The 26217-nt window shown below is 37.6% G+C and overlaps 1 protein-coding gene across 1 annotated transcript in view; it reads left to right on the top strand.

The window, feature by feature from the left end:
• The window catches only part of TIAM1 (TIAM Rac1 associated GEF 1), a gene marked incomplete in the record, with an annotated part of 223878 nt that overhangs the window by 129155 nt on the left and 68506 nt on the right, over positions 1–26217 (top strand). Inside the window, 4 exon segments of the mRNA XM_072398139.1 lie at positions 2541–2630; positions 6209–7173; positions 17911–18358; positions 24843–25015. Coding sequence (XP_072254240.1) covers positions 6220–7173; positions 17911–18358; positions 24843–25015 — 1575 coding nt within the window.

Below are 26217 nucleotides of genomic sequence, written 5' to 3'. Positions count from 1 at the left end.
GCTAGATTTAGTTCCTTATGGTAAAGAACAAATTAAAGTTTCATTGAGTAATCTCCCAATGCTATTTCAATGTGCGTGGCAGTTGTGTTATAGATAGAAAGTCCATTATGTTTGTATTAAAATGAGTTCTACATCATTCAATGCAACCAAAATGTAGGGAGATAGATGTAGGGTTGGCTATATCTGCTATGATTTTTTCTCTTTCTCTGTTAATTGTCACAAAGCCAGACACAACTGATGATTGGTGGCTAGAACAAAACTTTCTAATACAAACAGTTAGCTATATTAAGTTTTACTGTATCTGACATACACTAAAGAGCATCCATTGGGTATGATTATGAATACATTTCACAATACAAAAATTCCCAATTTTGCTGGAGGAAGTGGTCATTGATATGGCCATCTAAAGCCCAACTTCATCTGAAACTTTGTTGGACATGGATAGGATGTAGATGGTTTATATTGTTTGTAAAGGTTTTTTTGACTTTATGCTCCCTTTGGTAATTTTTTTCTGGTCCAATTCTTATCTATAACATCACTACAGAATGCTGAAGTGCAGGTGAGGCTGAGCTGTTCATAGCCCCATAGGAAGAATGTCTAGAACAGTGGAATCCCCCCTCAATGTACCCTTGTGCACTAAAAATAATATCCTGTGAGTGGCAGAGAGGTTAGCACTTTGGCCTTTGCAGTGCTAGGTCCCAGATTCAAATCTCAGCCAGGGCGCTATATAGGGTTTGCATGTTCTCCCCGTGTTGCGTGGGTTTCCTCTGGGTACTCTGGTTTCCTCCCACATTCCAAAAACATGCAGTTTGCTTAATTGTCTTCCCCCAAAAAATTGTCCTTAGACTGTAATAATGACATATGACTATGGTTGGGTCATTAGATTGTGAGCCTCTTTGGGGGGACAGCAAGTGATTTGACAATGGACTTTGTACAAAGCTGCGTAATATGTTGGCACTATATAAATACTGTGTAATAATAATAATCCCCATACACTGACCTGATCATATCATCCATTCATCAATATATCATCCAGTGATCCCATATATAAACCCACGTAGACGTTTGTCAGTCACTGGAGATGGCTGAAATAATTATTATGTTTTCATTATTGTTGCCCCTCTAATATGGTTGTTGACTTAATAAAATACATTTTGTAATAGAATGCTTATAAAAGGTTTCACGGTCTGACACTTCCTCGTCCTGTCGCTTTTTATAGAAACCTCTTCATAGTAACTGCAGCGTTTCCAAGCAGCTCTAAGCTATTTATTATATTTTTTTTAGGAAATGTTTCATTTCGGGGCTGGTTAGCACTTCTTGTTTTAACCCTGTTTTTATGTATATTGATCTGATTGTTGCACAATTCTTCTCAAGCTACTAATTATATTTCCTGTATCTTTAATCTGGCTGAACCTGTATTTTTATCATGGAATGGCAAACTTTTTATTCAACAATGTAAAATACCTGATTTAAAGGAGATATAAATTGTCTGCACTGCTCCAAATAGAAGTATGTGGAGGATTTCCTCAAATCCATACAACCACGGTGTCTTCTGAGCCACAGTACCAGATACTAAAGTGCCATCTGCTGTGAAATCTGGAAATGGGCTCCTCCAGGCTGTTATGAAAAAGTGACAGAAATAATGGGTTCACTGTTACCTGCAAGGGAAGTTACTGAGTGGGATATCCCAGAAAAGAAAACAAAATAAAATCTATATTTAAAGTGAATTTAACCTTGCCTAAAATCTAACCAAAGTGAAATGCAAAATCTTCTCTACATTTCTGGCATTTCCCCTTGGAACTTATAGCCTGTAGGTTGTACATACGTCCCTAAATTTCCCACCTGGATTCTGTCTAATTTCAAATGAAGCCCTCTTGCATGGCATCAAGTCCTACTCTTGCCATTCACTTCTCAACTGCGAAAGTCTCCATGCCCCTTGAATTTTTGGCATTTACCCCTTCAGCTGCAGTTAAGAGTCAGCCAGGTTGATATGAACAATCTATATCTGTTGGATCTAGTTTTCCTATAGTGTAAAAAAAAAATATTTGATAAAGATCAACTTTTTCATAGACTCCTGTTGTGTGATACTTCCCCCACCTCCTAGATTGTTAGCTCTTCGGGGCAGGGTCCTCTCCTCCCTCTATGTTGTAATTTTAATGTACAGTGTTCCCTAATATATTGGAGCTATATAAATCCTGTTTAATAATAATCATAATAATAGACTCTCGAACTGATTCCCCCCAATTTGCAGTCTTGTTCTAGTTGTGTTTGTTGGTTTTATTGCAATGGTCTGCACATTGAAGTTCATTAATGTGATTGAAGCCTATGGCTTACAAAAACTGGCTTGCGGCAAGAACTTTTTGGCACCCAATGCACACTACTGGGCTATTTTATTTTTATTGTCTCCCATCTGTTACCAATACCTCCATCTAGCTCCCATGTCTTTTTACCTAAAAACTGCTCCCTAGATTTTCTCAAAATTAGCTACTTTTTTTTTACTTGATTTTTATTATATTTTTATTTTTTCATTTTTCTTACAGGATTTTTTCAGTCAATACCAGAAATGAATGACCAGGAACCTGAGGGGCCTTATGCCGTGTGACCCAGAATACATTTACATTCTGCCAGAGGTGACTGTGTTTCCTGTCTGCGATGATAACTTGTGTTGTATCCCTTTCAGCCTTTTCACTTTCTAAAATTTTGTGTCATTTGAGCCTTTCCATTACTGTGTTTGTAGCTTTGTGAGGAAACACATCCATCTGGGGGCCACAGCTAGAAAACTTTGTTGTTGAAAGAGCACCTTTCATTAATCTTGGGTAAACTTTTGGCTTATGTACCGTAATATCAATGCCTAGGGCAACAGGATATAGATGGAGGGGCAGCAATAAACCTTAACATTTCGGCATATTGTGATAACTTCCTTCTTTTTTTCCCCTTCATCTGGAAACTTTGGGCAAGAGAAACAGTGAAAATGAGGAACAGGAGATACTAAGAGTCAAAAGGCTCTTTATATTGCAGGAATTATTAAACCAATTCTTCTTGTTTGGTAGAATTTGAAAGTAATTTTGGATGTAAAGTAGAATGCACATTGCCTACAAAAATTACATGACAACATGAGTAGACCCTGTGCAAAAGGATGTTATCATTCAGGTTTTTCTTGTAAAGCGTGTCATCTACATATGACCCTGCCTGGTATTGGTGACTATACGGCTCTTCTCTTTCTTTACCGGTGAATAGAACATAGAGGTGATTAGTGATAGTTAAGGGAATAATTAAGAGTTTGACTTGCTTATGTTGTTCTAGAATAAATTACATATTAAAAACATTTTTTTAAATTGACTCAATGGCTGGCGTGCTATTAAGCCTAAGGGGTAAGACAAACCAATACTTCTTAAATAGTTGTGCAGAAGGTTCACTTTAGGTTAAAGGATGTTATATTTCACTTTATCATATTTTGAGTTAACTCATGCCAAATATTGTACATTCTGTCCAGGCAGAAATATGGAACTATGTAAAATAAATTCAGGGATCACTGCAGCTATTTGATTAGGTTGACATTTGGGATGTCACATACCCTGGCATTGAAATTCAGTTATAATTAATTAGGGCTCTAAGCAACTTCAACTTGCTAAAAAGCAACCTTGGAAATGCTCTTGCAATACCCTGAAAAACCTAGGGATTCGTGTAGACAACTATTACTAATTTCACACTTTAAACCTAACTCGAGAATCAGTTTTTCTCTTTATTTGCAATCTGCATATTCTGGAAGTTTAAACTTAAGCCAATAATCAATTTTTCCCTGAACTTCCAGACCATGTAGATTGCAAATATTCACGGATGAAAAGCAACTGGATCATTCAGATCTGTATGTTCACAAAAAGCTGGGTCTTTTGGGTTAGATTGAGAGTTGGACTCAACGAGTCTTTAGCAATAAAACCACCATAAGTAGCCCAATGTTATGGCAGACATTCCTTGACAGCTTTTGTATGCATTGTGTCTGCCCTGACATCTCATAGCTTCCAGAAAGCGGATAAGAATGTAGCCAGCTTAGAGAGGCATCCAAAAAATGGACTTTACCTTCAGGGAAAGTACAATCGCCTTTTGTGCGGGAGCATCCGTTCCCTCGTTCACTGGTTATTCTTCATTGACGGTATGTTTGCATTTAATTGAGGTCACCCATCCATTCTAAGTATGAGAACTTGTACTGCATTTCCAATTGCCTATTGTACCCGGCTGACCAATTTGTATGATGCGCTGAAAGTGGCCACACTGTGGGCAGATCATTAGAGTGAAGTTGACGGGCTGCTGCTCTTGACCCCGTACATTGAATTGCTGCTTGTGTTTGCTTTGTGCAGTGTAAATGAAAGAAAGGCTTAGGAGGGGTAAGATGTATGTCGCTCCTTTGGGGGAGGAACTGAAACAGCCAAATTTCTGTCTTCAATTCATTCAAAGAAGAAAATGAGCTTACTCCCTTGTGCATTAAATTAAAGTCAACTTGTTAGGACATTAAAACCTTCCAATTGACTATACACTAAAGCACAGGTACTTTTTAATATTTATAAATGTTTTCTTATTCTGTGTGCCCTTTCTTTCTGATATTGTACATATGCCTTAACTTTTTCCCTCCAAAGCTTATCCAAAAGAATTAATGGGGATTGATATTATCCCTCTACCCCAGTGATACTCTTGCTCTTTCTTTTTGATGTATTGTACAAATACCTTAAAGAATACAAAGACTATAAAATACAAGTATGGATGAATTTCATTAGAACTATTCTAATGGGTTTAAAACCCACCAATAAATTATTCATCCTTTGGATTTACCTGACTTACTTTCAAGAAGACTAATATATAACCCTGTGTAATTCTTTACGATTTGTTTACATTTTTAGACTGTAAACCAGACAACTTATATAACTGATAATGTGTCCAAGGCATAAGTGCTCTGGTATATATGTAATGATGAGAAACGGACCTTAAAATTAGCCATTACATGAATATGACAATGAAAGGCCAGACCAGCAAACACAAATGCCTCCTTATTTACATAGTACCAGATCGTGTGTGAATGTTTGTATTGTGTAATGGAAATTTCAATAACTATTTTGCAATATAAATACTAGCAAAGCTTCTTATTCATCAGTAAGCCCCAACTTTTGCTTTTTAGCTGAAACTGATGGGAACTTCACAGACCAGCAAAGGCTCTCACATTCCTCTCCTCCTGTATCACTGTCTGTATTAGTCTGTCATTTGCAATCCCTATTTAATGTACAGCGCTGCGTAATATGTTGGCGCTATATAAATCCTGTTTAATAATAATAATAACATTCAACTGTTAAATTATGTGAGTGGGGCATAGTCTAGTGAACATTACCTGTGTGCAATGCAGGCACCACAATGGGACTTTGCTTCCACAGTCAGCTAGTTACTTTACCCAGTGTGTGTATAGTATGCATTCAGTTTAGAGTGTCATTAAACTTGTTTTTTTTTCACTGAATTAATTCCGTGTGCATCAAACTAAAAGGTTTTTAAAGTATTGCAGTTTTTCCTTAGACATTTACACAAGTAGAAAGACCTGCCCCCTTTGCTTTCCATGTTTGGGTCTGATATTCCCTCTGCTAAATCATAGTTAGAGCTATCCATTCAGGAAAGCTCAAGTTTCCATCTGTATTAGGCTCTTTTATTAGGATCTTTCATATAGGTTCTCTAATGAAATTTTTTTCAATGTAATTGGCTTGATGTAAATAATCCAATGTAGGCAGCCATATTTGCTCATATAATCAAAATATAAGGATACTGTTTTTCACCACAATGACTTAAGACAAGTTTTCTATAATTTAAAACCGAATGCTCTTCCTGGTATCCAAGATCATAAAAATCCAGCAAACCTGGTAAGTGTAGGCCATGTGATGTAGACTTTTGTTTAGAAGAGTGTTTTGGTGTAGTAGTACTTTATTCATGGCATGTATATAATGATTTATGTAATGGTGATTTATGGCAATGCTTTCATGTGTCTTTCTGATGTATATGAAACGTGGATTTTAATTATAGATGTTTCAAACCAAAAAATCAAAATCTAAAATTTAGAGAAATCTTGTGTAGGTTTTCTTATGCTGATCACTGAAATTACAGTAATTGAAGTATAACACTCTCAATGTGTGATTTTTCTACCATTACTTATATATTTTTTTTCTCATTTTGTCTCCAGACTGTGAAATCATGGGCAACGCCGAAAGCCAAAATGTAGAGCAAGCGCTATACGGTAAAGATCACCCAAGCCTTGGACGTAAGCATACATCCCGCTCCCTACGTATTTCCAACAAAGCTTCTCGCCGTACACGTCATGCATCATCAGGAAAGCCGGTTCACCGAAATTCTGAGGTCAGCAATAGGTCAAGCAGCACCCCTAGCATCCCACAGTCTCTAGCAGAAAATGGCATTGAGCCGTACTCTCAGGATGCCAACCTAGATGACTATGATAGTCGAGGTTGGGTGGATATGGGTATGAGGCCAGTCTCTTATCACACTGATTCTTCTGTTACGCCAAGCCTGAACAGCAGCACTGTCCTCACAGCAGCCTCCATGCAAAGCATGCAGGACTCTGAAGAAAGTAGGCTGTACGGGGACGAATCTGCCTATTTTACAGATGGAAATGGTCGCTCTCAGCTGTACATGACAAACGGGCCAAATCTCTTGGATGCTGCCAGTTTTAAAAAGAAACGCTCCAAATCTGCCGACATATGGCGGGAGGACAGCTTAGAATTCTCTCTCTCGGATATGAGCCAAGAACACTTAACCAGTACTGAGGAAATTTTATGTTCTACTGAGGAAAAGGATTGTGATGAAACCATTCGAAATGATTCCGGAGACACTCCACGGCAACTGGATGTTTCCCAACGTGCCAACTCTCTCACCGACTTGTACCCACAGAAGAGCCCGCACATTAATGGAGTCCCCAGGAATAAGTTTATGATTTATTGTAGAAATTTGGTTTCACATTCACCCGAGTCTTTGAAATACAAACAGGGAACTGCTCCAGCTGACGAGACACCTTCTTACAGCAACTATAACACCCTGCCTTGCCGAAAGTCCCATTGCCTCTCTGAAGGAGCCAATAACCTGAAGCTGAGCCACAGTAATAGCATGCATGGGCGGAGAGCTAAAACCACTCAGGTAAGGATTTTACATTAATTTTTAGCTTTACAAAAAAACTTTAGAGAAATAGTGAATAGTAAAAGACAATTTATGCCTGGTAATGTTACTCATTACTTTGGATAATGCAATTAAAATGTATTACAAATGTAAAAAAAAACTTTATAATTAATTGAGAAATTTTTATACATTTTAAACCAGTAAAAAATGTTATTGCAGTTTCTCAGCCATTGGATGTGGGGGGGTATTGATTTTTTTACCCTTAATTTTTTTGGGGAATGCTGCCAATATTACACTTCCTGTACTGGGTGTCTACACTCATTCTCTTTTTATACATATCACTTAACACCTAATATCCATAGCTATTAAATACAGTTTTACCCTAAGGTGAAACTAGTCCTAAGAAGTCAATTTTAGTTTGCCGGACCTTAGATGTGGTGGCTGCCTTGGTTTTCTTCTTTCAGAATATCTTTATCAACTAAAGAAAATGCCTTTTAGAAGTACAATGTATTGCCATGACTCTCTTCATAATTACAGTGTGGGAGTAAGCATAGACACCGTGGGACAGAAAGATGAATGTAGGCGTCAAATCCAGGAACTGGTTAGCTGCAATAATAAATAACTGTGTTTAGGTTTGGATATACTTCATTATTGGCTCTAAACCCTGCCCAAAATTGAGTAGTGTACTAGCCTAACCAAAAGTCACTCTAGTTATCCTAGCATGGTGTGGGTATCTTTAACATGGGTTTCCTTACAGGGCTCAGTTTATATGTGAAACTACATTGAGGATTGCTTTATATCATTGAATGAGATTATGATACATTTCTGAATTTTAGGCCAATGGATATCTAGCCTTATATATACTCCTATCACATGCATAGATAGGTTTGATGCTAATGGGCATTTATGGTTAGTAAATAAAAATGTTTTATGCAAAATTGCCCCAAGAATAGACATGGCACTGGCAACACCAACAGCTGGAATATATTGAATTATTATTGTATTATTCTGTAGTGTATTAGTTAACCAGATATTTTATATCTTGGCTTATGGGGCTGACTAGTGCTAAATAGTGCATGTATGGTGGTTACATATTTTGAAAGTCTTCAATTCCAAATATCCAGTGCTACATGTCCAATTTGTTAAAAGGGAAATATCTGATTTGCTTTTGCAACAGCCATTTGTTAGCTAACCTTTATTTTATCAATCCTTTTGTACCACAATGAATTGTCTCCAAGGCAATCCTTGAAACAGAGTCTCTGCTATAGTGATTTGGTAATCCTGGTTGAGTACATAGTCCTAATCCTGTTTATCTCCTTATTCGAACATCTTTCCTACTCCAGGGACATGCAAAGTAATGTGAATGCAGCATAATTGGGTAAAACCGTTCCACTTTTTCCATTTTACTAATCGGTGTGTTCATTACTTTTGAATCTACTACACCCGTTTTTGGATGGCAGGGAAATTCTGTACAAAGATAGTTGAATTTTTTGCCCAACAAAATACAAACTTTCTGTTTACTAGAAGGATCATTAAACCTCATGACAATGAGAGTACGATGAAGCTTGCCTCAGATTCTATGAATATATTAAAGTTAGCCAAGTCCATAGAACAAGACCCACACTACAAAGAAAATGTAAAGGTATTCCCAACTAACCAACAATTTGTGCAGACACTGGAACTTTCCTTTATATATGTAATCCCTCCCCCCTAATTTACTTTTTAGTTCTAAAATGGGTGAGTGCTCCTTTAATCAGCTAAAATAGGGTCAAATCGGGACATGGTTTGCAGAAAACCTGCTCAAAAAACCAGATAGTTCAACCAAGCATATAAAGAAGAAAAAAATAATAATATATAAATGGAGGTTGCCATTACTGAAAACTGCATGTCAAAATAAACAGAAGATCCATGTATATAATTGTGACATCTCAATAACCAATAAAATGACTGAGAATGTTGGAAGGTAGCCAGTTTTGCAAGGAAAGAAATTGGCATTTTAGCCAATAGTTAGTACTTATTTACTTATGGTAATTATTAGATGAATTAATTAGATTGCTTAGGTTCTTAAAAGATATATAAAATCCCAAGAAAAAAATAGTAATGTATTCTAGCTACCCAATCCTTAGATGAGGTTGTTGCTTTTTTCCCCACATATGGTAATTCTGCCAGTAACACAGTAAGTCATGTCCTAGAACAGAGCTCTCTGACCCCATTATAGAGGCCACAAACTGGCAAGGATTTTCATATAAACAGTTATTTTCTCACTCTTTGTAAATTTTTTATAAATCCTAAGAATGTTTAAAAATATATATCCTGGTCCCTTAAGACTCAATTTGAACCCCCCTTGTCCTTCCCCTAATGACATTCATTGAATGAACAGTATCAACTGAAAACAGCACAGGATACAGGATTTCTGCTGAAATCAACTTGGGTATTTAAATATTTTGCAACCCTCAAGCATATATACCATAATGGGACCAAATAATAATGGGATTAAAATAATGGTTTATCTGATCTTTTATAAAATACCAACAGAACTTCGATTACAGAGGTGACAAACTGTGACCGGGGGGCCAAATCTGGCACGCAACGTCCTTTTTTTGGCCCCCAAAGGAATCCTAAACATAAATTGCAGCTGGCCTGCCGCTGCATTGAAAAAGCGCCACTATTACAACCCGGCATCATTCCCGTCCATAGACCAGGGGCCTCTCTGCCTATGCGTGGCCCTTCCGTGGCATCGGAATGTTTTATAGAACCGGGGAGTTGTAGTAGCGATGCTATTTCAGTGAAGAGGGAGTTCCAGCCACTGGAACATAACATTAAGCCCCGCATTGGACTGTTTTCTTCACGCAGGGAATTGTAGTAGCAGTGCAATTTCAGTTTCAAGTTTGGCCTGCGACATTGTTCAAGTTTTTAATTTTGGCCCACTGTGTATTTGAGTTTGACACCCCTGTTCTTTTAGCCTCCTTTTGGTCTAGTAAACATATCTGTGCCCTGTGCATATGTTACACTGGGATATTAGTTCTATCAGCCCTTTCCTAGTTCTCTGTTGTAAAGTAAATAACACAGCCCCAGCCTAAGGGAACATGACCATGGGGTATATTGGGACCGTAGGACGGAAAGACTGTTACTAGCAGGATCACCAGATCAAAAAAATTTCAGAAAATAAAAAAATTAATGCAGATGCTACATCCAAAGACTGATAAGCTGCAACATGTTAGTTTTTGTGTTCTTGGTTTTAGATACTTTTATTTCTCAGCTTTGTCAAACTCAATTTGTGAATGTTCTATAAAAGCTGTAGTCTAGATTTTCTAAAGCTTTTTGTACTGTATTCTGTTCATTCAACCATAAAATAATTTGACAATGCATTATATATTGTTGCAAGCAAACTGAAATTTGTGTTTGTGTTTGCTTGAAAATAAAACAGGTAAATGGCATGAACAAGCAAATATTTACTGATACCTAAACTGTTCCTTTTCACCTTTACTTGACCTTTGGTTAACAATGACAAGCTCTGAAAATACTCTGAACACCTCTCTATAGCCTTATTTATAAAGCTTCCCCTGCTTTCCTGTATGAAGACTAGCATCATCCAGAGCTACAAACACATGTGCAAAAATTGTCGTTGAAAGGGATCTTTTACAATCCTTTCCAACGACAAACTACTGCACGAACCATGAACGAGTGCTGTACATACAGCACTGTTTTGCTCTATGGAGAGGGGCAGGGGAGCGCGATGGAGCGGCACCCTGCTGCACACTCTCCCCCTTTCCTTGCATTACGATCGTTTGTCGTCCATCGTCTGTGGATCCGCCAGAGCGGTCGTTCGGACGCTGGACAACGGGCACTGGACACACCCCAGATTCTCGTCCGATATTGGCCCTGAGCCAAATATCGGGCGAGAACCATTGGATGTGTGTACCCAGCCTAAGATTTGGCTCATTTTGCAAATACTGGACATTCCCAGTGGTCTCCATGTTTTTGGTTATATGTACACATGCTGTCTCGCAGAACTCCGCCAACCTCTCCATAATTGCCTATTGCTTAGTAAGTCCAAAGTTCCAATATACAGTTTATGTAAGGATAAGCACACATGTTATATAACCATGGAAAATGAATGATCCTCAATATATAACGTGCTTACAAAGAACGCCATATCAACTTGCAATCCTATACATATGGCACTGATCGATTGCAGAGCTTTAAAGATATCACAACGACCAGCCACGTATGTGTGGTTGTGTGCATGAGCATTTGTTGTTGTCTGACCCCTTACACATAGAACATGACATAATTCTGAGAACCAATCCATTAGGATGGAATATCCTTTATATCCAAAAATCATCATAGAGAAATGTCCTGGGATATTGTAAGCTTGTTTTTTTTCTAATGATTAACTCACAATGTATGTCATTGATTGATATTGATAACGATTTTCTAGTAGATTGTGTACATAGCCCAATGGGGAAAATTTACTTTCCTCCCCCTCCCCTTCTTGGCTGTGTCATCTTCACCTAGCCCTCCTCAGGTTCAGGATCACCAATCATCTTTATTAGCCAGGCTGGAATGATGCATAATGAGCATGGTAGCCCTTCCATTCCAGCTCCAAGTTATGGCAACAATGTACACTGATTTGTGCATACATAGCATAGTCTCAGTGATCAATCTATGGAAGACTGCAAACAGGCAAGTACATTTGTGATAATGCAGATAAGCCATAGTATGCCTCTTATACAATAAATAGCTTGCATCTACACATCAAGGAAGATGGAGGAAGCATTAGTGCTACACAAAAGATTGTAGTCAGGGCCGGCGAACTGTGACTTTTCCTGTAGTAGTCAAATTTTTTATACTGTTCAAAGGCACGCTGCAAGTAGGTGCAACAGAAATGCTTGATTTGCCTGTGCCTTTATCTGCAACTTTTTAGGGTGTCATGCAGCCCAGAAACATAAGGCAGATGTGGAGGGCAGAGTTCAAGCGCAGAGATGTTGAGCAGCACTTTGCAAACTTTTTTATTTTGAAGCAGGAAGGCATTGTGATAACTTGAAAAACTTTTACAATGCAAAAAGTAAACCTGAAAGTATCAGAAAACTTCACAGAAAGGATGAGGTTAACTGTAAAATAGTTCAAAATGAGGTTTTCACTTAACTTTTTGTGGTTAGTCTGTGCATCCAGCTTCTCCATATAAAAGACTAGGAATAAATGTTCACAGATGGATCAGTTCCTTTCTCTTCTTTATGTTTTCTCATAGCATTCTGGTCTTCAAATACATTTGTTTAGTAATGTTCAGCAAGCCGCCCCTGCAGGTTTACTATGGTAGAAGGTCATTCCCCCATACTGAAAAACACATGTGTTGTATTGTGTTTTCCCTATGTCTAGTGCTTCATTTTTGGAACTTCATTGCCATTGCAACAATTAGTCATTTTCAGTCCCCCCTTCCCCCCTTCTCAGCTAAGTTAAGCCTCTCAAAAAAGCTTCAAGTTCTGCTTGTTCCACTTCTAGGTTGAATGATGGTTGTCTTGATTTAAATGGCCTTTCGTGAGCCCATAGGCACACCCTTGGAGGACATGTGCAACTAGATCAGGAAAATATAGGCATCACACTAAAAACGGCTATTGTCTCAGTTCAGTTTAACTGACACCAATTATATTTTTGGCTATCTGTAAGGGTGAAATTCTTCCCACTGACCACCACACTAATATACTGTGAGCTGTGGATATAGTAATCATAGTAGGGGTTCACTGAATACGGGAAAGTTATTTCAAGGGCTTCCTTCGTGTTAAAAAGGTTGATAAACACTGCTGTAGAGGTTGTTAGGGGTTCCTTGAGCTGTGGCTCACAACAGTAAAACACAATAACTGCAAATATATATTAAAGCAATGTGTTTCCAAACCTGTTCCTGATCAACAGGTTAATCCCTGTAGCTATTCTAGGTAGCCAAAGGTACACAACCCCTGGATCCCACCATGCATTGCCTGTTCCATTTCACAGATGTGTAACGGCCCCATCCCTATGCCTTCATTATTTTCCAATGATCAGAGACGTTTCCCATTTCTTGTAGTTGAAAAACTCCAATTCATGCACCCATTACATTTACCTTCCATGTACATCTTGTGTTTTTGTATTCCCTATTCTCATCAGTTTGGCCAAACTCCTAAAACCACCTAAATAAACACCTAAAAGCCTTAGCAATATACAGCAGCTGTGGCTGCAGTTACTGACTGTGTTTGATAAGTAACAAAGACTCCCAAGAGAGACCGGGTGTGAAGATGAACAAATGGAGCGTAATAAACCCATGGAAACCAAGGCTATGCATAAGCGAACGTCTTCCTACTGCGGTGAAATGCATTATGTATTATAGATTTTCTACTTTTATCCTTTATGATTTGAATAGACTTTGTGTGCTTTTTAACTCACTCTTTTCATATCAACATGAGATGGTTTAACCCCCAGCTTCAGGATGTGATGACTAACAAAAGTCTTGCATTAAACTCTTTTTAAAATTAATATATTCAAGTGAGACTGAGTGGACTGAACTATTGTAGATGCTATTCAATTCATAATTGAAATGCTAATTCATTTAACAGCCTTGTCATCTGCAGAACTGTAAAAAGTTAGAAAAGGTACATTGAAATTTGTTTATGCATTGCAAAGGCTTCAATAATAAAATATCCCAATCAATTGTGTTTTACTGTAAATATAAAAGTATAATATATGATTTGAAGATTAAAATCAGTAGAACCTTATTTTGAAAGTATTTTAATTTACCTAAAACTTAGTTGGCAAAACTTTTTTGTAAGTAATTAAAATTTCGATAGTTTAGAATTTGGTTTAAATAAAATTTAGTTTGGTCATAAAATATCAGCTTTATTGTTTAATGGGAGACAAAATCAATAATGAAAGGCTACATCAATATCTTGAAAAGTGGTCTTTTTTACTTGGATTGGACCACGTCAATTTAAATTTTCCCCCTATCTATATGTTCAATAAATGTTTGTACCTGGGGGCCCAGATATTGCTCTTGCGGGCTTTTTGGCGAGTCTGTCTATCACTCTTTGGCTCAGTAAATCGGATTTTATTTTGTTGGACTAGAAAGAAGTTTGAAATAGTCAAGGTTTTGTATATTGGTATGGTGATGTATGTGAAATGTATGGTGATATAGTAATGCAATATCATTTTGGCCCACACAAAAATGTCAGCCTTGATGCTATATTAATATTACTTATTTATCCTATTGCCAAACAAGTTTAGTTTTAAGATGGTCGTCAGAGATTTGTTGCTGGTAAAATGATCTTTCATGACCGTTTCCTGTGACTGATGCACAAATGAACCCCGTACACACAGCTCTGTTTATTTCTATGGAGAGGGGGAATAAGCAAGCAGCACCCTGCTGTGTTCTCCTCTATAGGAGTGAACAGCTGTCATTCCTGATTGGTTGTGAATCATTCCGTGTCGGGAGACGGTTGTACACACGTCAGATTTTGCCCAGGAGGAGCATGAACATTTTTCTCGGACCACAATTTTCTGAAGTTTGTGCATAGCTTTATAGCAGGAGCCTTACTACTACCAAGTCCCTAATTTGAGCATAGCTATTGACCTATAAAATAATACCAGCTGATAGTGATGTTCCTATTCATTAAACTATTCAAGACAACTTCTTTGCTCTGTGGGATGACATTGGAGTTAATAACAACTTGAACAAGCATCATGAGACCACTGGGCAACATTTTGGAAAAGTAACATTGGTGGCCTCTTAAAGTTCATTGGAGTGATGGCTCTACTGTCTGAATATATTAAATTCTACAAAGCCTAAATGTAAAGGAGCATTTTTGAGAAAACATAATGGAAGTTCTAACTTTTTATAGTCCGAAATAGTGAGATATTGAAATCGGCATTTCTATTTAATCCTTTTATTTCCTATGTGAGATAAATCTGTTGCAGCCTTTAGAATATTCTCTGTGTGAATACACAAATTCCCAGCAAGGAAGAGGATTCAGCAACAGCTATCCAGAGAGAATCTGCGTGTTAATGATATTATCTATCGGCATGTGGAGTTACAAGGAGTCTCTGGCACAAAAGAAGAAAAATAACCTAAAAATGTGTAACGTAAAGAAAATCTGATTTTATCACAAAGCGCATTCAGTTGAAATGCACAGTCTTAAACCATATCTGTGTCACATGGCTAATGTGAGAAGTGAAATGTCAGGAATTTATTGACATTTTTTATACCGCATATGTAAGAACTGTAATCTTACGTGATACTGTCATCTTGCTTTTTAAAGAGAAGTGTTTCCATAATAGGGCCCCCAACTCTCGTTCTCAACCCAGCTGTTACTATTGGGTATAGAAGAACATGTGGCTTGCTCCTCTGTGACGGTGCTTTGGTCTAACCGCCAATCACTAAGCAGAACACTGTCACTGTGTCCACTGTGTGCATGCAAGAATTATCCTTGTAATACGGGGCTTATATCCTTTGCAGATGCTGCCATTTTGTTTTGCATGGACAAGGCAAATGTCATTTTTAAAGTTGAAACTTCATGCAGTTTTTTTTCTTGAAGTTTTGGATTGAGGAGGAGAAAGCTTAGAACCTCTGTTGGGTTTAAATGCAGTGTGTTGACCCCACTGATGGGACTGCTATACCTTCATTCAGTGACTCAATAGGCAATGAGATGAGGTTAGGGGAACTACAATTGTGACAGGTATTGGGGAAGGGTTTGCTATCAAAGATGTCCCCACAGTTTTATTACCCCACACACAACAAATTAGTTTAGGACTTTTTATACCTGTAAAAAAAAAAAACAATAATAATCAAATAGAGGTATGTAAAGGTGATGGAGTAATACAAATGTGACCAATTCTAACCATTACCTACCTACTCGAATGAAAGCTTCAAATAGATTGAGTTAACAGGCAAGGTCTACCCAATAGTCCCCCTCACACACCCCAAAAAATTACAACCTTTTGTTAAAGAAAGTATGATGCATAGGGTAATGAAGGAGTGAAAGAAAGGAGAAAAGAGGGTTTTTGGCAAAGTAATAGTCCTGTATTGAATGATAAAATTCTCATATAACAATAAAAAATATGGTCATCTTGTGGGCCACAATAGACAGCTTGTGGTTTACACAAAATGTTGATAACAGTTCAAGCCCTATAGGACACTATACATTAGTAGTATTGACAGTCAATACGAATGGATTCATATCCGCAAGTCAAATTTTTATGGTTATGTGCATATATTGATAAATGACTAATTTATAGTGCCCTATAGGGCTTGAACTGTTATCAACATTTTGTGTAAACCACAAGCTGTCTTAATTTTTGTAATTTTTTGTAACCATAATTTGTATTGGTATATGAGAATTTTATCATTCAATACAAGACTATTACTTTGCCAAAACCCTCTTTTCTCCTTTCTTTCATTACTTAATTACCTTATGATTCAGGGTTCGGCATTACTATCCTTTAGGACATTGAATATTCATCCACCGCACAATACTGGTATACAAGTATGATGTATAAGTATATAGGAATACACACCTGCTAAGTCCTCACAATTTATTAATCTTAAGTGGTAGGTAGCAAAACACATTGACGCATCTCTGGCCTGTGTTCATGTCCATTTAAGAACAATTAAACTGGGAAAGTTGATGAATAGAAGGATTTACATGTACTTTAAAAAACTGAAAATTTTATCTGAAAATTACCTTTATTGGTTAATAGTCTTCTCAGATTTACTCTTTATAGGTAATGATAGTGTTTTTTTTATCTTGTTGAGAACAATAGCAGCTGAACACAAATTTTAAACTAGCCTTATGAACTATTTACTGTTCCTAGTGTACTAGTTTGGTCAATATTTCCCTGCCTGGTGTAGTGTAAATGTGATGGGAAAACTGCCAGGCCAGTGAAGATCTTCTCTTGCCAATAGTAAACTCTACACTGAAACTTTTTGTTGTGTACTCCGCCTGCATGACGTCCTCCTTTCTGGAGGACAAAAGCCCATCTGGAGAGTTTGACTGACATAACAGGGGCATCCATTTGTGACCTTGAACGTGCCGTGCTTGTTCAGGTCTCCTGCGGTAAATAGCGAGCTTTGGCAATGATTTAAGAGCTTGTGACATTGTCATCACAATGTGATCCATTCTGCAGATGCTTTTCCAGCACATATGGTGACACTCTTATAAACACTTGGCTGTAAACCGATTCCTAGGTATGTGGGGAATATACACCCTAAATGGCTAAATCCATCATCATTTTCAAACAACCAAAAGGTGCAAAATGCACTGGGATATCCATTACAGCTGAACACTCTCCCCTTTCAAATAACCAAAGAGAAACATGATAGAAATGTTCACACAAATCAAAGTGTCAGGTAAGTGTAAACTCCAAGCAGATGCAAGACACAAATACATATATGTTTTGGTATTGATTAAAACATCATAAAAAAGTATTCTATTAGATTGTTTCATAGAATTGACCAAACATTGATTCTTTATATGTGTATTTGTTCAACCAAAGTATTCATAGCAGGTGTATAATCTAAAGATTCTTGGTCAGTGAAGCCAGAAAATTTCGAATAAGCGAACAAAAAATTGACAAATTTTGAATGATTGATTTACGTTTTAACTGATTCTAAAATATTATAGAATACTGAAAAATTAGCTCGGCACCAGTTGTGCTGTGTGGTAGTACAATATAAAGTTAAATTTTTTTTTTTATTATAACACAGAGTAACTTTTTTTTTTCCCCTCATAATTTTAGGATGTTAATACAGGTGGAGAGGGCAGTGAGTTTACAGACAGTGGTATCGAAGCTACAACCACAGAAACAGATTTCATATCCAGGCGCTCAAATGCCACCACATCCAGCTACTCTCCCACCACCAGCCGGGCCTTTATCGGGAGCGACAGTGGTAGCAGCTCCGGAGATGCCCTCCTCCAAGGAGTTTATGAGAACTTCCGGAGAGAGCTGGAGATGAGCAGTGCCAGCAGGGAAAACTTGGAGGAAGCCAATTCAGCTCTAAGTGATGAACAAAGTAGTGGCACTTTAAGTTCTCCGGGACAGTCTGATATCCTCTTGACTGCAGCTCAAGGGACTGTGCGAAAAGCTGGGGCGCTGGCCGTCAAGAACTTCCTTGTGCACAAGAAGAACAAAAAGGTGGAACCTGCTACCCGCAGAAAATGGAAACATTACTGGGTCTCTTTAAAAGGTTTGTAGCCTTTCAACACTACTACCAGTTGTATTTTGTTTTGTTTCTGATGGAATGGTAAAGAATTAAAGCCCTTTATTATTCAAGAAGGAAGTGATGCAATAAGGGAGCCACACCAATGGTTATATGGTCCAAAAATAATTTAAGTACTCATATTGGGGTAACAGTAAACGACTTTGACACTCCCCATTCCTCAGGACCGGGTTGTTAGAAACTGGAGAAGGCTCAGCTAAAAATGAGTTTACATGATGATCTGTCATTTGTATGGTTCAGTAGCGGACTTCCATTTTTCAGGCATTATCACCATTGTTGTTTTATTGTTCCCTAGTGTATTCTTCGTCTCCTAGTTAGGGGCACTCTGATATATGAGAGCAGCTCTGCCAGAGCTAAAAAACTCTATACATTTAACTGTTTTGTTTTCCTAATTCTGAAATATCCTTAACAAATCAAATAACAAAGATTTATCACCTAAAATGAGATGTACAGTTAAATCTACAACTCCTCTATAAATGCTCAAATTAAGTACCAAATACAGTTACAATGTAATGCATAAAACTCATAAAAAATGCATAAAACATTTTACTTTCTTTACCTTCCCAGACAGAGCCATATAACTCCATCTTCTAAACACTGCAACTTACAGTTGTCTGGTTTCGGCAACAGAGGCAGTATCCCTGTTACAGGGAGCAGCACTAATAGAATCAGCAGTAACAGTTCTTATGCCCCATGCAACATGTTTTCCTCTTGCTGTAGTTCAGGAAAGCACAGGCTTTAAGATAGAATGCTTCTTTGAATTTAGGAGCAGTGCAGCATTGTTACCATCACTGAAAATGGTATTGGTGGACTTAACTGACAGGTTCAATGAGTTTTGTTACCCTTTTCAACCCCTATATAACTTAGAAAATAGTAGTGATGTCGGGACTCCTGAAGTAATCACAGTCCACAGTAGGGGAAGCTGGTATCTTACACACCCAGAGGTGTACCAGATGCAGAAGATATTTCAGATGGCTTACCTATTAAATACAATGACATATGTTCAGAACAGAAAGGGGGTAAATATCAATTTTCTTTGCGATAATGTTTTTTAATTAAGGAATAGTGACAGGCTCCCTTTAACTGTAATAGATACATTGTCTAAACTAGTGTCTTGTCTATTCTCCCCTCGTTTTTTTTGACATTTGCAGGATTACACCGATGTGCATAGTTGCCTGAAGTTTCACAAGGGAAAGGTTTTTATTTTTTGGGTTCCTCCCTGTTACTTAGTGTGAGGGAGTTTTGGCAGGATTTATCACAATATAGTCCTCACCCATCTCTGCTGACCTCCTCTATTTGATTGATAACTTCCAGGCTGAGAAAATGAGTGTTTATCTGCAAAATATTCTTTATCAGTGTTGGATTTCAAATGCCACCAGAGGATCCTCTCTGAAATCTGACCAAAAGTGGGCCTCTGAAAAAAATTAACCTTATAGAATAGCAATGTCTCTACTATCCTTGTGTTATGAAGCTAATACAAGTGCAGGTTTCTTCCTATAACAGGCACATCAAATGCCATAAGAAAACAAATGCTAACTTCTGTAGATTAACTCTGGGAGAGGCTGGGTTAGTAATACAAAAAGTGCCGAAAGGGGATTCGTTTTAAGCCCATATCCAACCAGTACTTTTTTTTTTTTTTTTTTTGTAAAAAGTGAGGAGAGGACAGTCGAATGTGGATCTTTTACCTCCTTGTGACAGGAGGATGAAAAAGCATAAGGACAATAAATTAATTTACCTAAAAGGTTACCGGTTTGTTCTTGCCATGGAAAAAACAAAGAAAAAAAAGTAAAATGTCATAAGTAGCGTTAGACAACATTATATTTTCAAGTTGTGGGTGGAGTGTGGAAGGGTTATCTGCTCTGTTTGGATGATATTGATGGCTCTGCTGTTTGGTGTGGCTGCCCACACAGTTTGGGGTTTTACATTTTTACTACTGGGATATAGACCGCAGTACACAAGGAAAAGCAGTATGTGGCCAAGAAGTTCTGTTCGACATCTGAGAAAAATGTGAGTTTGAGCTCCATCATTGCAACTGTGTAACATTTAGTGCTATAGACGGTGTTCACAGAAAACCCAGTTGGCACCTACCCACAATAAGGTATGTGAATTGTAACTGTGCAGCTATTCACACACCTTAACCCTAGTTAGCCCTAGGTGCAAGATTATACTCTCCTAGAAAGCACTTAATCCTGAATGACCATGTGCTATCTAAGAATGTATGCAAATGTGATCTGCTTGGGAATGCCCACTCCTCTAGACTTATATTCACCCATTAGGGTATTTTGACTACTAAAAGTCAGCCTACTACTTGATTTGGGGCTTAGGGCATTTTTTAAAGGAATTTTACTTGTTGGCTTCTCCCTCCTAGTCATGATTAGCCGTCATTGCACTGATACCCAGTGATGGAATCACTGTATTTTAAAGCAGAGTTAAACACGGCAAACTCGCCTATCCACGTTCCAGTGCGGGGCGCCACCGTCTTCCTTCCTTTTTTTCTTCTGCTCTCAGATCTTCGGCCTTCTCGATTGGCCATGCTGGGATGACCATGCGTCATTCCGCCACACGCAGGGTAAGGCGAGAATGCTGAGTTCCCCTGGCAACTAAAGCTGGTTCTGCGCATGTACAGCTCAGCTTTTTTGCCAGAAACCCAGCACAATCAGGCAGGTAATCACAATATTGCAGAAGGCACATCGCCTGTTTCTTTCTACAATATTGACCTGCTTGATCATACAAACCTAAAGAGAAAAAGCGTTTCCCTTGCTTTTGTTTTATAACTTTATATTTTTTTCAGACACTGAAAAAAATATAAAGTTATAAAACAATAGAAGTTATAAAATCTACAGGACAAATGATTTACAAAAGTAAAACACTGTGCATAAAAATCCATGTCCTGTTGTCAGCAGTAGGAGTATACCTCTATATTCTAGGTGGTCCTGGGCCTCCCGACATATCGATTTCTGTTCCTTGGCATGACTTTATGGATTATATCACTGACAAGATGAACAGATTCCCTCTGGGATGGCTACAAAATCCATCGAGCAGTCAAAGATTTTGCTTTTTGCATTCCGCAACCATATGTGTGAATGTATGGCAGCTTTACAGAGACGAAATGTGGTTTTCATCAGTGAAATACGTTTTGATCAATGCCATATATTCATTTGGTGGCTCTTTTTATAGCTGGGTTTGTGATTAAAGTCTGACAAGCTTTAAGAAATCACAGCTATTACATTTCCTTTTAATGACTTTACTGCTGTCTGCAGGTTTTAAGAGTAAAATTTCCTTTAGAAATAGTTTTTATTCCAGACATGTAGCATTGCAGGTTCTGGCAAATTACCTTAGGGGTTGTGTCAGCCTGAATATGCTTATTTAAATGACAATTGGCCCTTTTTAAAGCTGATCTTCAGGCAAACTGCTAAGTACTCAGGTGAAATACATATAGGGGAGCTGATTTACCTACCAAAAGCTTTATGTCCAGTGCTGAAATGTACAAAGTTCTGCTACAAAACAGAACCGTGGCTCATTGGGCTGGAGACCTTTTCTCTGCTGCAGTTAATTAGTAGGCCAATGGTAACAAATGGGTTACATGCACAAAAGATTGCAAGGCAGAGATATTTGATTGCAAGGCAGAGGGTCGGGGATAATGTTAATTATTATTTCTGTAATCTTATTTATACTATGGGTGTGTGTGTGTGTATGTGTATATATATATATATTCATATATTATATATTTTCTCTTGTTTCCAGGGACCCACTGTATGTTCCATATAATTACTTTTCCCTAAAAGGTTATAAAAATGTCCCTTCTGTGCGTTATTAGGAAAAACCTAACCCCATTATATATTGGAAGCCAATAGTTCCCCGAGTAAATAGATAAAATGGCTCACTTAGGTATTGCATTAACTTGCACATAATTCCTTTAATTCATTAAAAAGTCTTCATTTGATCCATATGTATAAAAAGGTCTCTAGCCAGAGAAATCACTAACTGAATATTAAAAAATTAAAAACAAATTTTCCCTAATGGGATACCAGCTATCCATCTACTCCAATATAAAATAATAACCTTTGGAATACTACATAGAAACCACTGTAGAGTCAGTGCGAATCCTTCTGGTTTGTTTGGATAAAATTCCAATGCCAGTGCATTATAATTAATATAAAATAAAATATATTATATTGGAAGATATTATATAACTGGTCCATAATACAGAGGTCCAACAAACCCAACGAATGTTGTATGATCATAAAAGGCCCATTTTGCTGAACTGGATGGGGGTTAATAGTTGTAATATAATTGCAAAGTACCTTTGAAACCTATCTTGTCTAATCAATGTACCGGTATGTTTTGGCCCAGCTCCTCTGCCTCTGTCTGCTCCTTACATAATCTTTAATATAACATCTTGCAAAGGAACAACGTGGAATAACATTGAGTTTCTTCGGAGCAACAACTCGAGCCTGCTGGGGCTGCTGACATCACAACCAAGATGGCGGCACCCAGCAACTATCTTGGGGGTATTTTGTAATTCCAAACATAGAAAGGCTTTTAAAGTCAAATGCCTAAAACACAATATTTACACATATAATCATAAGGGAATATAGTTGTTGAAATTAATATTCCAACAGCAGGGTAAAAGGTTGTATTGAAACATTTTTATATGCTCATTGCATAATTTTCATATACAGGTTTTACACAAATATGCCTCTATTCTAATATATTTGTAAATGATACTTAGAAACAAAAAACAATATTCAGATTTTTTACTTTGGATAATAATTTCCACAAGATAATCAAATTATTTTCTTTTTAATCTTGGCAGTAACAAAAGCAAAAAGTAACTCTCTTATTTTCAGTAACTGCTCCCATGGTAGCCATTATGGATGCCATCTTTTGGTAGAAATCATTTGACCCAATCCCAAATTTTTTAGTCCTTTGACCTCTTGCTATTAGATCCCAGAGATTTCTATCATTGTATGCATTTTGTAGTTGCTAATTACCTACTGCAATGGCTCCCTTGCAGTAGGTAATTCATATTTTGATGACAGTTCCCCTTTAAAAGCAAGTGCAGCACACTGTATTAAATTCCCGGAGCTAAAACTGGCAGGTTGCCTTTAGTAATCTGGAAAGAAAATACTAAAGCTTTAGTGGAGCTGTGTCGGTATCTCCTACTAGTGAGGGAGTTCCTCAATCTTCTGTAGTGCACACAGCCAATTAATCCCTTCAGGGGTAGCCATGTTTATGTATTTGTGTGTGCAGCCTGGATGATCTCCTGGCACACTGCAATGGGTCATGTTGGGTTTTCCCCCCAAGTGCTGGAGTTAAATAGAAGTAAGTCTGGATTTTGTGTGGGAGCTCCTATTGTTATCATTTAGGGGATAACATCAGACTTGGATAGCACTTTGTGAAAGACGGTTCTGCTGTTCAGAACTGTGAGTCATATTTGACCCTAAGCCCTCTTCTATCTGTATCAGAAAGTGTCATTGTAGACCGTATCCGCTATGGAAATGACTAATCCTAGGAAACTGTCCATGTGCATTTTTATGGTGGTTTTGAGTTCTTTATAGTAATAGAGATGGCTTTAGTTTGTTGGAATAGGTGTAAATTCCATGATGATATTAACTGTTCTAGTAAATGGCTTCAGCCACTAAAGGTTGTTGAGGCAATGAGGTTACCAGTAAAACCTGGTCATTCTTTAGTATAAAAAAAACTCCTTTCCTCATTTCAGTGATCTAGAATTTAATAGATTCTGAATTCTGTCATTATTCAAACACTCTACCAGGGATCCAAATTGCCCAACTAGGTGCCACTATCTTGCCTCTTGCCCAGCACAGATGTCAATCAGTCTATACATCAAAAACGTTTCTGCTCTGTCTAGGACAATCATTAAACTGGGGCCACTTGCTGACTGCATCTGTCATCAGTCATAGGTCATTCTAAGACTTGGAATGAGGGAATAGCTGCTGACTTTTGAAAAAGTCAACATTTGGATATATTAAACAGGTCTGTCAGGTTTGCTAGACTATGTATTATGCAAGGAGGAGGAGTGTGTTTAAAACTGAGCAAATTGTGTATGCAATACATTTGGAAAGCATTACTATACATTTTTTATTTTGCTTTTTTTTTTTTGTTTTTTTATATATATACTTCCATCCATTCTTTATGTGAGAAGCGTCATCCAGCTGTGCGTCATCCATCTCTTAAACATTATCCCCTGAGATACTATAACTTCAGCTTGGCTCCCATTTATAAAAACATTAAAATCATAAAACGCTTGTTTATTATTATGCCGTTGTATACACAATCTTTGTCTTCTTTCTTTTCAGTGCCATGGGGATGTGCTGGTTCCCCTATAATGTACTTTGTGGAGCTGTGCAGCTGAAATACATTGTGCTAAGTCTCGAGAAAGATCTTTATTACCAATAAAAACTTATTGATGTTCCTATCTCCTTTGCAGGGTGTACGCTGTTTTTTTACGAGAGCGATGGTCGATCTGGGATTGACAACAACAGTATACCGAAACATGCCGTGTGGGTGGAGAACAGCATTGTACAAGCCGTCCCGGAGCACCCCAAAAAGGACTTTGTGTTCTGTCTCAGTAATTCTCTTGGGGATGCTTTCCTCTTCCAGGTTTGTGTTTTGACTATTGTTAACCATGTAGATTCATTTAAGTATTTCAGCATAGGTTATAAAAATAAATGAGTACATTTTTATAGCCAGATAGTTTCCTGGCATACTTGCTAAATGGTTTCGGGAAGGGTAAATAAAAAGGTAATGAAAGCGGACCTGTTCCATAAGGATGGAAGTATTTTACATATGTTTCCCTCTTTAATAATGAAGTCATTTTTCAAATTAGAAATGCTTTGAATGGTGTTGCTCTCAAGACTTTGTTATGAAGCATTGGTTATGTGGTCTTTGGGCAACTTAGGGATCAATATTTAGTTAGACCTTATGCATGGAGAATTTGGACACACAGTCAGCAGTGACATGTTTAGAATAAAAATGCAGGAAAAGGTAAGTATTTTACATCTTTCTCTTCCAAATCTGTCTATGAAAATAATGTATTTAGTGAATGTAGTGTGGATAGTATGGATCGTAAGGAAGGGTATTGTTTCACCTATTGTGGAACTAATCTGCAAATGTAAAACATTTCCAACAGACGGGTTCAATATTACAGAAGGAACAGGCGCGGCCCATTCTGCAATAGAAAACTCTTACTTGTCTGTTCACAATTTAAGTAACTCACCTCTCCTTACTCTGTCACCGACATCTTTACATGGTTCTCTCAGGGGTTCAGGTCCTTGGCCATCTTGTTTAGCCTGGCCAGAAAGATGTAAATCTTGCTCTTTCATGGATCTTACAAAAAGCTATGCATGTGATATCGCATATCCCTTCTACAGCAAGCAACCAAGCTGCTTCCTTTTTTTTTGCATACAAGGCTTTAACACTTGATAAAAAGCTTTTTTTTTAATTTTGTCATGCTAATAATAAAGTAAAAAAGTGGTGTTTCCTCACACTTCCAAAGTAGTTAGGTTAATTGACTCCCCCAGATATTGTTCAAAATATGTGTGGAAATTAAGCAGCACAACAAAAGTGCAGTGTAAACTGCTGAATGCAATATGGGTGTGTGAAAACAGTAATAAAGAATAAAACTAATAAATAATGGCATTTTCTTATGGGTGCTGTAAGTGAAACTTTATAGGGTAAATAATAAATTTCACTAAATGGTCACTGTAGTTTGTTGCAGCAGGAACTATTTAACTAAAAGACATTTCCTACATTGAATGCATCAATGTGGGTGAGTTTGGATTTTGGTGAGTCCATTTAAACCT

Source organism: Pyxicephalus adspersus, chromosome 1, assembly GCF_032062135.1.
Source record: "Pyxicephalus adspersus chromosome 1, UCB_Pads_2.0, whole genome shotgun sequence".
In the NCBI taxonomy this organism is placed as follows: domain Eukaryota; kingdom Metazoa; phylum Chordata; class Amphibia; order Anura; family Pyxicephalidae; genus Pyxicephalus; species Pyxicephalus adspersus.
The sequence above is the reverse complement of the archived record's forward strand: the minus strand, read 5'-3'. Positions and strand labels throughout refer to the sequence as shown.